The sequence below is a fragment of the Prunus avium genome, chromosome 2, assembly GCF_965620075.1.
Source record: "Prunus avium chromosome 2, drPruAviu1.hap1.1, whole genome shotgun sequence".
Taxonomy (NCBI): Eukaryota; Viridiplantae; Streptophyta; class Magnoliopsida; order Rosales; family Rosaceae; genus Prunus; species Prunus avium.
The window spans coordinates 29,811,369-29,828,647 of NC_142285.1; the positions used below are offsets into that span (position 1 = coordinate 29,811,369).

At 33.3% G+C, this 17,279-nt stretch overlaps 1 protein-coding gene across 1 annotated transcript; it reads right to left on the reverse strand.

Annotated features, from left to right (window-relative positions):
• Positions 1-11,231: 11,231 nt before the first annotated feature.
• LOC110755415 (Integrase-type DNA-binding superfamily protein) lies at positions 11,232-12,342 on the reverse strand. The gene has a single exon (XM_021956613.2). It carries the CDS (start codon positions 12,153-12,155, stop codon positions 11,325-11,327), a length of 831 nt encoding a protein of 276 aa, XP_021812305.1. The 5' UTR covers positions 12,156-12,342; the 3' UTR covers positions 11,232-11,324.
• Positions 12,343-17,279: the final 4,937 nt, after the last annotated feature.

Below are 17,279 nucleotides of genomic sequence, written 5' to 3' on the forward strand. Positions count from 1 at the left end.
GGATTCATAATTCAGTGTTTGTTTTCTTTTCTTATTTTGTCATGTCGTTTGGTGTTATGGTAGGCAATAGTTGTGTTAGGAACTAAGTATTTTCTATCTGGAGGAGAAACAAAGTTAGGAACCAATTAAGTGATAGATATGGTTGCTTGAAATGTTTTCTATCTTTAAATCAGAGTTCAACTCAGAATTTCTTCGATTCGATTCCTCCCCTACTTCAATTAAAGCTAGATGAACACATCACAACTCTCTTTGGCTCTTTTAATTCTTTTTATCTTTTAATTTCCTCTCTTTTGGATATGCATCTATGTATGAGGGTGCTGCCCTAGTAAAATATAAAGCGAGATCAGACCTTCTTGCCCTCCACTACTAATTTAGATCAGGTGAGAATTAGATGTCTGGTTGATAAACAAAGATAATGCTTGTGGCTGTGGGCAGAAGGCAAAACTTAAAATGGGGGCCAAACTTGAATCCCTTGTTGACTGAAGCACAAGGTCGGATGAGAACGAATCTGCGTCCAATTAGAGGAAGTTGCTGCGGCAAATGTCATAAAAACAAAGAAGATTTATGCGTAGTGAAATTAGGCTTAAAATTTCAGCCCAACCCTTTTTCGAATTCGAATCTTGAATTCATGCCTCTACATTTTTTTTTTCCGGAGAAAAAACAATAGTAACTTATTGATAAAACAGAATAAAGTACAGAGTAGCCATAGTGTCAAATATGAGTACAACATCTCCAGTGACCAGACACAAAAACAATTTAAGAGAGAATTACGCATAAACAAAAAAAGGCTTTAAACTCCAATTTGGCAAACAAAAGCACATGTACTCAGACTTACAATACAGATTTACTGCGCAATGGTAGAAACAGAAAATTCATATTGAAAATTCGAAATGTAAAATACAAATTTATTTTGTCGACTTAATATTTTATCATTTTTTATGCACAAAACTTGTTCTAACAAGTTAGTTTCAAACTTTCAAGTTAAATTAAAATCACATTGTTTGATGGCTTTTGTTTTAGGCTGACCTATATAACTCATCTCACTTTGGCTTGAAATGTAGTTTTGTTTGTAAACTAGAACCTTAACACGAGTTTCACTGAGAATGATTCGACTGTGGAACCCTAATCACTTGAAAAAAAGAAAAAAAGAAGTCGTTTTAGCTAGCTTAAAGCCCAAACCCTATTGACATTACTCAAATGGGATTCAAATTTAAGCTAAAACCAATTCTCTCATTGATGGTCATGGTTTCAGGGAAGAAACAAACAAGAGTTGGCTTTGGGTTTTGAATTTTAAATTCTAGAAAGAAAAAAGAAAAAGAAATTGTGTGATAAAATATTAGCATTGTGGAAGGCAAAACGCTCTCACATTCCCCTGGACCATAATGTCCTTTGCTGTAGTTGAATTTTGATAGAGACTTGACTCAACGTAAGTTTAGAAATGTGTCGTTGCATGTCCACCGCAGGCCTTCTTCACATGCAGATCGCTCTCAGTAAACCAAGACACAGACATGGCTTTCACACCACCTCAGGACGCATTTGCTCCCTGTGAGCCTAAACGTCCACATTACAATGTCAAATCTAACGTGTGTACTGTTTTACATTTTCCCTAATTAATGTCCACATTGCTCCCTGACACCGTGATCGTTACAACTCTTTTTTAGTTGTATTAATGGTAAATTTACGTGTGGACGACTTTCAACGGTGTTTGCATTGATAGTCATCGTGCGAGTAGGCATGCATAGTCTCACTCAGGATTTTGTTATTTATTGTTTTTTTTTTCTCCATAGTTTACATGAGATGTAGAGTATCAATTTCACATAGTCTACTATACTATTTAATTACATGTAACTCCAAAGCTATTACAAGAAGAGGTCCACTTAACCAAGTTAATGGGAAACACAATTAGCTGGTGCGGGAACATAACAAGATGTGACCAAAATCAAAACTTTGACACCTTTGATATGATGGATTGGATCAACCAATCTTCTGCTCCATTGAAATTTGCAAAAGCTTAGGCACCTTGAAATTAATTTGTCATCTCCCTCCCAATGTTAGGTTTTTTTTAATTATCTTTTTGAGTTTTGAGTATAACAGTAGCTAACTTGTAACATACAATATAGGTTTTTATTATTATTATTATTTTTTCGGGTTTTGAGTTTTACCCCCTGAAACGGACACTCAGTCTCACTTTATCCCATGAAACTGAAATTTTCTCACTTAACCTCAGGATCTCTAAAAATTGCTAAAAAGTTCTCACTTTATGACTTCCATCCATTTCCGTTCACAAAACTGTTTAGTGTACTAACATGACATGGACATTTTAGTAGTTTTAATTATTAAAAACTCCTTTCTTCCCCTCCCCGTTAGCTCACCAACCATCACCTCTATCTTTTCTTTTTTAACTTTCCAACCATCACCTCTATGAGAGAGAGAGAGAGAGAGAGAGGAGCTAAAATTACAAAGATGCCCATGCCACGTCGGTATATTTAATGATTTTGTGGATGAAAATGGACGAAAGTGGGAAAGTGGGAAATTTTCAGTAAATTTTAGAAATTATGGGGGTTAAGTGAAAATTTTTCAGTTTTAGAGGATAAAGTGAGACTGAGCGTCCGTTCTAGGGGGTAAAAGAGTAATTAAGACTTTATCATTATATTATGTTGTTTGAAAGGTGTCCATGTACTCAAAATATGAATTGTAAACCGCAATTTAGAGTTTTTGAGGCTAGCTCAAGTAGGTGACGGAGGGTGGAGAAATGCATGTCTTCAATCCTTCAAATGTAACAAATAAGAACCCGCAAGGTTGCAAAAACTATTACTATATAATAACAATATAAATCAAATTTAATGAACTAAATATTTAAGTTTAAAATGTATTATGCAACCAAAAATTTGGAGCTAGAAAAGCAATTGGTTTATCAAAAACATACATTTAATTGGAAGAAAAAAAAAACACTTTCAAAAGGGGAAACTCGTTGAAAGTACAACTTTTCTAGGGAGCTCATTGAGAATTAATTTACCATTTCTGCCGAAAGTATTTTAGAAAATTAAGATCCCACGATCAAGCCTGGCTCTAGAGAAAATGCTTTTTTCGATGGCGAAAGGACTCGGAAATAAGGATTTTTCCATAATATATCCATACCAAGCCTCCCAACCCATTCTGCACTCTAAGCCTTGTCTTGTTTACCATACACCTAATAATGCAAGGTGGTCAATCAGAAAGCTAGCCCAAGGACCAACCGTGATTTGACACGTATTAACTATTTTGTCAGTTAATAATTAATACCCAGGCACCACACTCCTCAAACTCAATCCTGCATGGAAGGTTTGCATTGTTCTTATTGTCTGTTATATGCAGTCAACTTCCATAGCTAAACGTAACTTTCATTGGTTTATTAATGTAACCAAGATAATAAATAATTATAAAATCAGGTTTACAAAAGAAAATGTGAAAATAGAAAACTTCAGTAGTTCCGGAAAATTAAGGCAGTTTCTATTCACACTCTCAATTTATCGTCTTGCCGTTCGAAATCAATATTTTTTTACATTTTAAAATATTCATAAAAAAAAGAAAATAGAATGACAAACTGAGAATGTATACGATAATTTCTAATGTTTCATGAGAATCAAATGAAATGAGGATATATGCTCAAATTTTTATTCTGCTCTTTTTTTCTTCTCGAGTTTTTCATGAATTTTGTGAACAACAATCGGCCAGGCATGCGTATACTATACGTCTTCCTTTTGTCATTATCTCATAAAGGTAGACACATCATAGTTTCCCAGACAAATGTATAAATAGATGCAAGCCCAGGGAAAGCAAAAGAAAATGAAATGGTGAAAAAGAAATAATTCATATAAGTTTCGTCAATTATTTTAAAATTTGCTTAAATTGATGTAACTGATTCATTTTAGGACAGTTTGATGCATATAGTTTGTCATTGAGTTGATTAAAAAAAGTGATCCCACTTTGTATCTTATTACGTGACAGTGTTTGATGGTGAAACAATTTAGAGAAATTTTCCTATATATCAATTCATGTAGACTTGATGGCACGCAATCTTTCAACTGAATTATTTTGCCCCTTATCATGTTCACATGCCAAAGAATGGCATTATACAAGTCTTCCTTGGTCCATAGTAGAAACAGATTCTCTGAAAAAGCCTCATGAGAAATTGTATTCTCTTTTCCTTTTTTAGGTGAGATCCAAGGGATCCACCGCCGACAGTAGTGACTAATCCCTTTCGCCGCGGGAGCTCTCTCAGGGCTCGTTTGGTACACGGGACTGTCTTGGCATGGACTATGCTTAGGGACTGTCTTGGCTTGGCTTGGCTTGGTCTAAGTTGGATAACACTTATCTTGCGTTTGGTGTACGCTTGGACTAGGACTAGATTTTTTATTTTTTATTTCAAAACTATCTATGTATATGTATATATGTATAAATACATATATTATGTATGTGTACATATGTATTTTATAATATATGTGACATGTATGTGTATATACATGTATATATGTATATTATAAATAATATAAACATATGTACGTATATATATATGTACACATACATGTATATACATGTGTATATATATATATATATATATATATATATTATAAAATACATATATATATTATATTATAAAATACATATATATATATATGTATATATATATATTATATTATAAAATACATATATATTATATTATAAAATACATATATATATATATATATATATATATATATGTATTATACCCATGTATATATGTATATTTTATATATTTATATATAACATATATATATATATACATACATTATACATATATAATATATGTGTATATAGGTGTATATATGTATATTATAATATATACATGGGTATAATACATACATATATATATATGTATTTTATAATATATATATATATGTATTTTACAATATATTATATATATTGTAATATACATATATACATGTATATACATGTATATGTATATACTAGTATATATATAATATACATACATAGGTATATATACATGTATATGTATATAATATACATATATATATATATATTATATATATACACGTATGCTATATTATATATATAATATATGTATAATATATGTATATTATATTATAATATATATTACATATATACACGTATGCTATTATTATAATATTAATATGTATATGTGTATATGGGTATATTATAATAATAATATACATGTATATATGTATATGTATATTATATATATTATATATGTATATATGTGTATGTATATATATATACATATATACATATATGATATATTTATGTGTATATACATGTATATATGTACATTATAGTATATGTGTAAGTAAGTTTAATAATAATAATATATGTTATTAATTTTACAATATAATATATGCATTTTATACATTGGTCACCATTAGGACTAGCTAATCCTCCCTTTCCACGTGGGATTAGTAGTCCCCTCCTAATGAGGTGTTTTTGGTGGGCCCGGTATTAGCAATCCCATCTAAGACTAGGATTAGATAAAACAAACATGGTACTAAATTTAGTCCAAGCCAATCCTGTGTACCAAACGAGCCCTCAATGGAGGTAAACGGCTGGCCAAAATTGTATTCTCTTTTCCTTTCAATTTCTGTATTTCAAAATGATTTCATAACGGAAAAAAAGAAGACGAAAATAGATTGAAAGCAGATAGCAAATCTCAGCTTATGTCAATTTTATTCACAAAACTGGATTGTTGTCCTTTCAATTATTGTTATACTAATAATAATATATTTCTCTTAAAAAAAATAAATAATATCTTTAAGATCTAAAAAATACATAATTCCATGATTTTTGAGTCAAGTAGACTAGTACTTTAATTTATTCACTCTTAATTTATTTATGCTATGATCTTATTAGAGATTTTAATTTCTAGTACATGTTGGAGGCCAAATGGCACTAAAAAATTGCTAAAAGCTAATTAAAGAAATCCCTCACAAACTATCACCAACCACACTATATATGCAAATTTGCATAAATCTTTGTTTAGAATAACCTCATTTGGTTTGCACATGTGTTTCATAAAACTGGAGGTTTCTTTTTTTCTTATGGGTTGGAAATGATTTGCATGTGGGGTTGTATGACGAAATTCATACTAATAAGTGCTTAGAGATCCTTATGTTCCTAAACCGACATCATTGATTTCAGACAAGAAAGCAGCGGCGAAGATAGAAATTTTATTATCGGGGTCAAAATTTAGAATTAATCACGTCAAAATGTGCAATTTAGCAACGAACATGTCTCCCCCTATATCTCTCTATCACAAAAAAGGAAACATGGATGCATCAAAAGCATACAAGTATCTCATGATTAATTGAGCAAAAGCATTTGATTCCCCTCTCTCTCTTTCCAACTGGTCAATTAAAAAGAAATGAGAGATTCCTTGCTCATTGTAAACGTACTAATAATAACTCGATCGCAGTTTCCAATTAATTCATTAGATATGAACCTTGATTAATTATCTTTTAATATACTTGGCTAGCAGTAGTAATTAAGCCATGATTAGTGAAATAATTAACCAATATATCTTTTATCATTAGATTCTTCATGTGTATTCACTGTCTTTGTCCCCTCATGTTGCTTGCTTTCGTTTTTGGTCCAAGAAAGAAAATAGATTCTTCATGCTTGTGGGGTAATGATTTCATTTTCATGCTAGGACACAATGCCAGATCTGAGTACCTAGATATTGAACAATGGTACTATATGTATATATATGGAGCAAATTATCAAGATTTTCTTGTTAGTATGTTATAGATGCTTCCAACTGATGAATTAATTATAAGTAATAACCTAAAAATAATAATATCAGAGCATACAATTATGACAAATAATGTAACCAAAACAAAATATCATCAAATATTATAAACTAATTATTAGGATTTTGGAGGTTTATACTTTGTATAAGCCAACTATGGTGATCATATATTATGGGGTATGCATAACAGTTTGTAACTTTATGATTGGTGTTCCAATTGAAAGACATGAAGAAACTGTTACATGTCCCAAACCATAAGGCCCTGTTTGGTTCACGGAACATATTTGAGGAGAAATCACTTCCCATGTCATTTCCTAAGGGATGAGAAATGGAAGATTTCTTTCCCACGTTTGGTAATGCCGGGAAAGTAACTGGAAGATTTCACTTTATTTCCTTTCCCTTGTTTGTTTTGAGTAGGAATGGAAAACAAAGTTTGTATAATTTTCCAATTATATCATATTAAATCAAATAAAAAAAGAGTGCATTTAATGATATATTGTAATTCTAAATTGTTAATGGAGACAAAATGGTCATAAAAGTGTGCATTGAATGTTGGTTCATTTTCCCAAACTTTTCCATGATGAGGGAAAACAAAACCCAAGTTGAGAGGAGGGCTTCACTTTTCCCCCTGCTTTCCCATGTGCTTGTCAACCATTTCCCATGCCCGAACTTATCAAATATGAGAAAACAATTGATTTCCTATCACCAAGTCTCCTTTTTCATGAACCAAACTGGGCCTAAGGGTACAAATTGTGCATATCATGCATAATTTTGTGATGGATATCTAGAAAAGAGAGTCAACGAGGTCTAATTTAGTGGAAAAGGGCATTGACTTGCATATAAGAGGTGTCAGGTTCGAATCTCCATGTCATCTTAGTTGTGTGTGTGTGTGAGAAATTATTCATCCCCTTTAGTTAGACTATCGCTTGTACTAAAAAAAGAAAAGGGGAGAACAATATGTAAATATCATATGCATGTATGTTTTTTCTTTCCCGTGAGGTTCGATTTTATGCTTCATTAATTAAAATACTTGGAAACTTTGAATGGAGATTAGTTAATGAAAGATTAAGTTACTTTGTGCTAGCTAGCTTGATATACATTGTTGACTGTTTCTCTAATTAACCACGGGCTTATAAGTGATTGTTTAATATGATAGGAGTTTTAGTTTCAAGGAGTCATGCTATGTAACTTTTAAATCTCATCCCTCACAAGCAGATGTATAACCCATTTTCTTAGCAACTTAAGTTTTTCGGCTTCAATTGTTGCATAACATTTGGACAAGTAATATAAAAATGTTTATCCATTTAACCGTGATCAAATAAATCACAATATGTTTAATAAACAATCAAAAGTACCTAATCACAATGATAATCAAATGACGACCTTTCAATTTGTTTAATATTTAATAGGAATGATTCTTGAAAATTGACCTACAATATATAAAATGAATTATTTGGATTATAAGATCGCATTGTGGAGTACATCTAAACGAGTATTTAGCATCATATTAACTTATTAACTAATAATTAGTGTTTGACCGACCGCGTGCAAACAATAAACAATAAAATAAAATGCAAGAAAAATTATCGTTTCAAAGAGGGTGTCAAGAGTAATATCTCAGTATTAGTAAAAACCAATCATCTTCAACTTAGGGTGAGTGCAAAGGACAATTATTTGAGTGATTGTCAAGACCAAATAATCTGGTACGTTAATCACATGTCTTTAATTCTGACTGATTGTATGTGTAAAGAGCAATTATTTGGTACTACTAGAATTTACCTGTCTCTAATTGCGATGACAAACCAACCATAAAAAACACGATGGTTACTGTCAGTACCAAGTAATACAGGAGCCTCAGCTTCCATGACTTTTTTTCTTCATGAAAATTCCACAAATCAAACTCCAATCATCTTTTTAATCAAAAAGGTTTGTCATCAACTATGCACTGTCATTATCATTTTGAGCAACACCCTTATTGCTTACTGTAGCACAGAGAGAGAGAGAGAGAGAGAGAGAGAGAGAGAGAGGATTTAGAGAGGATTTTGGTGTCCTTATTTTTGTCTCATGCTGCAGTGTTTAGCTACCTCCTAATTATTATTATTGTTTATACAAGATGAAATAGGAGCTCAATGATTAGATACTTGTGGGTCTTTTTAGCATTAGCGCTTGCCAGTGTGGTTATGCAAAGAAGATTTAACATGTGGGGACCTATAAACAATTTTTCTGTCTCTCTCTTGAATTTTAGTCCAATGGGCAAATTAAGTGTGGCAAATGAAGGGAGGGAAGACAAGATGGAAGAAGATAATGATGGTGAGATCACTCACCACTAATGCACATTGGAGCAATGGGGCCCTTAAGTTTTTGCTATTAAATTAATTCAATTATAAAAACAATTCTATATTTACATATATTCACATTTGTTAAACCTACCAATTTATTTAGTTTCATGATATTGTCACCTAGCTTTGGGTACCTACATTGGTGTCTACATTCTCTAGAATCCCCCTTAATTAATTTCATTATCTTAATCTTATATAATTAAGAAAATGTGAAATAGGTTAACCCTTGTAATTAGGTGAAATAGTTATAGCAAGTACATGAGTACTATCTCAAAATTGGATTGTATCACTTGAGCTATATATGGGTTTTTCCACCACCAATGGAATCTTGAAGTGTTCACATGGTTTAACTATTTAGGCTTGAGTTTAGCTCAACAAATATTTGTTCTTTAGTGGCATTATATAAATTGAAGAGAAATAGAGTGGCCCTCACCCTCTTCAAGTTGACACTTGAACTTTACAACCCCCTTGAGTGATCAATTTCTTCTAATAATTTTATAAGATTAACTCTTACTGTGGGTAATGATTTAATGCTTTATCACTGACTCTACCAACCCATCACAATCTTCTATACATAAAATTCCAAACTTTTCACTGAAGTTAATCTTTTGACATTGGAACATTAGGCGACTCTTTAAGCTTAGCTTAAAAAGGGGTAGTTTCTACATTTGTATTTGGGTACCTTGTGGCTGATGGTCTTGATGCTCACAGGCGGAATCAAGTTAAAGGTTACCATGTACTCTAGCCCGAGTAGCCTTTTTTTAAAATTAAAATATAATAAATATATTTTAATGTGATTTTAGATTAATTTGCTTGCTCAATTAAGAAATAATCCCTTAGTAAACACTCATGACTTTAACTCTCTACCTTTTTTTATTTTTTCCTATTGTTTTCTTAATTTGTTTTCATCAATATTCATTTTAACGACACCCTTTTCAATTAGGTAGTCCAAAGGGTGGGCGTGGTGCGATTCATATGAAGAATGAGTTTATAGCAGTTTCTATTATTGTCTACATTGAAAAAGTATTTGCCGACAATATCGATTCATACACAATAACAAAAGATCTCAATTATCTCAAGGATCATACGGTACAACTTGAATGTGTAGAATTTCAATTTTGTTGTTGAACATATTTTCATTTTGATACTATGTGTGTTTTTGGGTGCATTTCACAGGTATTTATTTTATGTTAAATTTTATTGGAAATTAGTCAATTTGAGCTATGAACTAGCGTGGTTTATATGCTTTAATATATATTTTATTTCTAAAAAAAACTATAAAGTACAAGAAAAATTATCATTAGATTTTAAGCCAAGAACTTTAGTTAGCCCACCCGTTGAAAAATTCACAGTTCCGCCCTTGTTGATGCCTAAGTTATGAATACAATTATTGCTTATTCTCAAAAAAGAAAAAGAAAAAGAAGGGGGTAGTTTCTAATTAGCTAAGGAAATAGGTGCCACAGTGTTCCTAATGCATAATGGCATAAAGCAGAACAGTTTCCCTAAATTTTCAAAAGATGATAAAGGAAAAGGATTTGTAAAGACATAATTAGTACATGATGTAATTCATCCTCCCAGTATCTTTCCAACAAGATAGAGAAATTGAAAGAAAGAAAAAGAAAAAGAAAGAAGGGCATAATGTAAACCTTAGAAGGTGGGGGTAGCTTTTTAAAAGCATTTTAACATTAAATTTCCATAAATCTGTGAAGTATCTAAATCTATCAAGATGACTAGCTTTATGGTCAACTTCTCTGAACCCCATGAAAGTTGCAAACCTCTTGGTAAAGAAAACTTGGACTAGAGAGTAAATGTTTCTTCAATCATGCAATAAGAAACTAATGACTGTTTATTCTGCTCATATAGTCCATTGCAGTAAAGATTATGCCCTTTTCTCTTTTCTCAGGGCCAATCATAATAAAAGAAACAAATGGTCACACTTCTTCTTCTTCTTCTTCTTTTCTTTTTCCTATTTTTTTTTAATCTCAAATCTCTGCAGCTGCAGGTCCAAAACTGAACAAAACCCATTTCCAATATGCAAATGTTAATTCTTCTGAATTGGTCTGGTGTCTATTTTTGGACCATGCAGTGACCAAATGTGATGAACTTTGAAACTTAATTATTTCTGTTTGATAAAAAAAGAAAAAGAAAAAGTAGATACATAGTCTCTCACTCTCTACACTAGGCACTAGCTAATACTCCCACAAGAAGGGATCCTCTAGCCTGAATCCAGTGTCAGCTGCACACAAATGCCATGTTGAAGAAGAAGAATAGCAAAACTGATCACTTCCATTTGTGCCATCCATGAAAAGATCTGGAAGGTCAAACAATTTGTCATCATCATAATCAGTTGAAGCACAAGTACTAGTTGATTCTTGAGCATTAATGTTGTCCATGGACAAAGTGGAATTTGAGGACATGGGAAGCTTGACTTTGCTGCTGGGCTCTGCTTCTTCAGCCTCTGCTTCACATATAATCTGCTTTTCCTCAGAAGCATCAGCTGCAGCTGCTGCAGCCTTAGCAGCAGCAGCTTGAATGTCCTTTGGAGACTTGGAGTCTGGTTGGGGAAATGTTTGAGCCAATTCAGGGAAATTTAGAAAAGCAGAAGCACCTTTGATGGCTAGAGCTGCCACATCATGAGCTCTAGCTGCCATTTCAGCTGTTGGGTATGTTCCTAGCCATATTCTAGATTTCTTCCTTGGCTCTCGGATTTCGGACACCCATCTTCCCCAGCTACGCATTCTTACGCCGCGGTATGTCGGGTGCTTGCCATCACTCTGATCACTGCTTCTCTGCCTCTTCTTCTTCATGCTGTTGTCTTGCTCATTCTCATTGTTTGGTTCTTCTTGCCCTTTTATTGATGAGCCTTTTTTAGATGTACAATTCTCTGAGTTTTGAGTGTTTTTATCAGCCAAAGAATCAGAAGTTGTTGTTGTTGTTGAGGAGGAGGAGGAGGAGGAGGAGGAGGATGAGGTAAGGAGGTTTTCTTGAGCATCACTCTCTATGTTGATTTGCTTAGCCATGATAGGGGGGGGAGGGGGGCCTAGCTCCAAAGTTAGAGAAAGAATGTGAGTGGTGCATAAAAACAGAGGTCTTGTGTTGGGCTTTTATGATTCTCTAGAAAAACAAGAAGCATTTAAATAAGAAGAAAAAAGGAAAAGAAAAAAAAGAGAATATATATAAAGAAGGCATGGTGTCCAATCGCATAAGAGAAACTACAGTTCAGCTATTTTGTTCCCCATGTGGGAATAGACAATAGAGTAGTGTGTGCTTTGAGACCATCTTTTGCATCCATTTGCTATTCTTTGCTCTTCTTTGCTTTTCTTTATTTTTGTTTTTGTTTATCCCATCTGCTTTATTTCCTCTCTCTCTCTCTCTAAGCTTTTCCATCTGCCCCTTGCTTGGTCTCTCTTTTGCCCTTTTTCTCTTTTTTCATGGTAATATATATGTTTGTTTACTGGTTACAAAACCATTTTCCATTTTTCTTGTTTCATGTGAACATTTAGTATTCCTCCAACAAACCAGTTCAAATATTGGTAGGCCATAAGGTTTGCCATGCCATGAATTTCACATAAAACTTTTCAGGGCCCTCACCACCAGACTCTCAATAATCTCACCATAGATTTTGCTTGGTCCACTGATTTGAATTGAAACCACCTTCTTTATATTTTATGAGGGTTGGGGTGTTCATGTTAACATAGTAGTTAGCACAGTACATATATATCAATCTCCCCAAAATAAAAAACTCAAATTCGAGCTCAAGTAGATAAGATAGCATTTACACCTGCATCCGAGGTTCTAGGTTTGATTCTTCTCACTTTCAATATCTCTTGTGAAAAAAAAAAAAAAAAGAGGAGAAAAACTTATATTTGAGTATTCTAAGCTTGTTCATATGCCACCTTCAACTTGGTCCAATTATGTCTCCAAATTGCTCTGACCTCTGTTACAATCTTGTCACCAACTTCTGCAGAATATATATTTATACATACATATATAAATATATTTATACATACATATATAAATATATATATATATAAATATATATATATATATATATATATATATATGTTTTTTAAACATAATAATGAAATAACTTAAATCAATTGACCAATTCATATGGCTACTGTAATAGAATCTTTGGCAGAAGACAGCATTAGATAATGGTGAAGTGTCGAAGTACCATCAAGTATAGCCATGGAAATATCTCATGTGGGTTTTGGATTTCAGGGAAGAAGACAATGGATGCAGCCCATATACACATGAATATTCAATACTAAGCAACTGCCACCTCATACATATCTTCCCTACAAGAAATTCTACTAATTAATCACTGTCTAAATAAATATATAAAATCAGTATCTTGTATTTGCTATCAACATATCTGCTGTGATGATCTGAGCCGTTGATCTGCATCACCATTGATCATAGTGGAGCACATGCCCTGTGGGACCAGTGACAGATTTTCCAGCAAATTGGTTCACTCTGCAAGCAAAATGTTCTCAACTCCTTTTCATATTCCTCAAAAATATTTATTTTTCTCATGGTTAACTTTTAATTCGAATTTTGTATTGGAGATTCAAGCTTATCATGTTACTTTGACATTTTATTATGAAATCCTTAAACATATATGAGAACACTTGGCTCTGAAGGATTAGTGGTTAAAATTGTTATATTAATTGCAGGGACCATGATTAATTTTTCAGTATTTTGTTGTGCTTGACAGCTTTAAGAGAGTAATTTAGCTCTAATTTTTTGGGTTTTTGTTTGTCGTTTAATCACCAATCATATATAATGCCTTGAAAATTTCATCAAAATATTATAATTGTTTTTGGCAGTTCAACATATCCCAATTATATATTTATATATATATTTTTTAATATGGGAAACAAATAAAACCAAAAATCCCAAGAAGGTGTCTTAGGTGGGTCTTTACCATCATATTAATAAAACTTTCCTCCTTCATGTAATTTCTCTTCATATTCAAACTGTGTTCAGACATTCGGTCAACTGACAGGGAGAGGGAGTGGGCTTTGAGTCTTTAACCAACTCATGCTTTTCATGGAGGAGAAAAACTTACCTATATCGTATCGGAATGTTATTGTAACGAAATTTTAAATTAATCACATATTATTATGTGATAATGTGTGATTGACTTGCATGGAAGTTATTATTCTTGTAAAGAGCATTGACACTTCTTGAGAGGTTTTTAAGTCATCGTCAGCAATAATGCATCCTAGAGGAACCCATCCAGCTTGAACCACAAAAAAACTTGGGACACTAGACATGTGAATGTCACTATTATCATAGTGGATGTTGAATTGAGAGGTAATAGGGAAAATTTGGACCCTGGTCCCCGGCACGTAACCCGAAATATGTATATGTAACAAAGTTATGAGAGAAATAAATTGTTTGTTTAGGGACTTGTCCCAATAATTGTAATTGATGTCACACAGGTGCATGGACCGCATGTCATTATTTGATTCAATTCACTAGTTGTCCCATGTACAGAGAACCTTCAAACTTTCCCTTTTTTAGCTCAAGTCCCAAACTTCTATGCCCCATAAAGTGACTTCAGCTCATTTCTTAGAGCACTTCCATTGCAAAGGGGGAGGGCAGGCAAAATAGGGCCCCAGGCCCCGAAAACCCCTCCTGCGCGCAAGATTCAACCTGGGCAAGGGGTGGGATCCATCAATCCAGGCAACCCACGGGCAAGAATCGCCTGGGCTGTGGCCCAAAGGCTGCTGACGTCTCTGACGTCAGCGGTAAAAAAAATTTGAATTCAACCGCTGACAGAAACCAACGAGAAGAAGCCATGTGGCGCTTCCTAGATGCTCCGATCATGGATATCTGAGAAATCCAATAGGAAAAAATTCGAATTTTTTTTAAAAAATACCAAAAAATTTTGAAATTTTTTCATATAAATACCTACCAATATAATTCACTTTCCACAACAAATCTTCATACAAATTCTTCTCCTTCAAATATTTTCACTTTCCACACCAAATATTTTTCTCCTTGGGGATTTTTAAAAAATACCAAAAAATTATGAATTTTTTTTTTCTATAAATACCTACCAATATTATTCACTTTCCAAAACAAATTTTCATACAAATTCTTCTCCTTCAAATATTTTTCACTTTCCACACCAAAATTTTTTCTCATTCACTAAATTCCATTTGTATCAAAAAATAAATGGCATCTTCCATTGAAGTCGGAGGCACGTGGACAACCGTTGAAGATATTTTGTTGTGTGAGTGTTGGGTCAAAGTTGGTCATTGCCTGATCACTGGCAATGAGATGAATTTCTCTCATATGTGGAAAAAAATTCATGAAGAATTTTGTGAAAGATCGGGTTCGACTTGGACCGAAATGGCATTGGCTAGTAGGTGGAAAATTTTGAATAAAGAGTTAGGGAAATGGAGAGATGCGTTGGCAAAAGCAAGGGAAATGGTTTGAAGCTGTGAAAATCTTGGCGACGAGGTAACAAATTTCTAATTGCCGTTTTATTCAATTTAATGTCATATTTTATTTATTTATATTTTATTGGATTCCCAATTTTAATTTTTAAATAGATTCTTCAAGCACAAATGTGGTTTTGTGCCATTGGCCAAGGTAATAAAAGATTCAAAAATCACCAATGTTGGGACGTTGTGAAGAATTGTTCAGAATTCACTACACGTGGTTCATTCAATTGTGTGAAGAAAACCATTACACATAGCTCCTCAAGTGAACAATGCCAGCAATCAGTTCCCGTAGTGCGTTCTGTGGAGGAAATAATGGCAGGATTACGTCATTCGAAGGAAAATACTCCGCCATGTCGTGATTGGTGGAACTGCCTCCACCAATGATTGAGCCGTCTTTGTACTCGATTGTGTTGGACTATGAGGACCGGGAGTATTTAAATTGTATGATGAGTGAGTAGGATGAGAATTTTATAATAAATAGTGACACATGGCAACCGAAAATCTTATCAAAATTAATCGTTTAAGTATAAAAAATAGAAAATAAATTAAAGTAAATAGTAATTGCCCTTGCCCATAGGGGTGGAAACAAAAAAGTCAAGGGCTGTCACTATTCATATGAATAGTGACAGACCTTGCCTTTTGCCTTGACCTTGCCCTTTGGGGTGGAAGTGCTCTTACTATGAAAAAGAAGTGCCCTTTGGGATTTAATTCTTGTCCCATCCACTCAAAATGAAGGAGTTGTCACAAATTCTAGAGAATTGACACTCACAAAGGGCACTGCCAATAATGCAATCTAGTGAACCCCAACATTTTCATCCAAAATGTTACCAAAAAACCTGGTGAACTCCAAATCGTTCTAGTGGTGTAAACCAAATACAATAAATAGTTTTATACCACAAGTAACTTTTGCCTTGTTTTTGAAGTTTCATGCTCTATTTGGTAATGCCCTTTTATTGGTGAGTGACTTGAGAAGCTTGGTAAAGTGATGGCTGGGATGTAAAGATAAGCACAAATGAACAGTATCAACTTGACTTGAAGTTGGTAAAGATCAAGTTGACTTCTTTCTCTCTCTCTCTCTCTCTCTCTCTCTCTCTCTCTGATAAATTTATAGTGTTTTGAATACCAAATTGGTTGTGTGTTGGCAAAGATCAAGAATCCAATAGCTAGTGTTCATGTCCCTTTTTCTTTTTCTCTTAAGTTCATAGCAATTGGAGTTGAGAAGTTTTAGCAGCTGTTCTAAAAACTTTCCTGATATTCTCAACAAGAATGAAAAAATAAGCTTAAGGGATAGGCAGAATAAGTCAAGGAAAACATTAAAGAACAATATGCATGCCACTCGCAAAATGCGTTCTCATTTATTTACTTCAGGGTGAAATTCTAAGAGATCAAGGTGAAATACAAAATGTGGCTGGAGTAAGCATAGGGTTTATTATTATTATTTTAAAAAATACAAAATGTGGAATCAAATTGCTAGAGTAGCCGTGGAGAAGATCAGCAATTCCTAAACAGAAACAAAACAGACATAAAAACGCTTACCAAGCTAAGCTTTTCAAATTACTACATATTTATGATATTGGATATGGCTGGCCAGGCCCTGTGACAAATGACATTGTCCCAGTCTTGAACAACTTTGGGGATTTTAAGCCCGTACAAAAGAATCTGCAACATGAGCAATAAAATGGA

What these genes read in the sequence shown, in the direction of transcription:
- LOC110755415 (XM_021956613.2), bottom strand. Translation starts at nt 12,155, where the DNA reads ATGGCTAAGCAAATCAACATAGAGAGTGATGCTCAAGAAAACCTCCTT.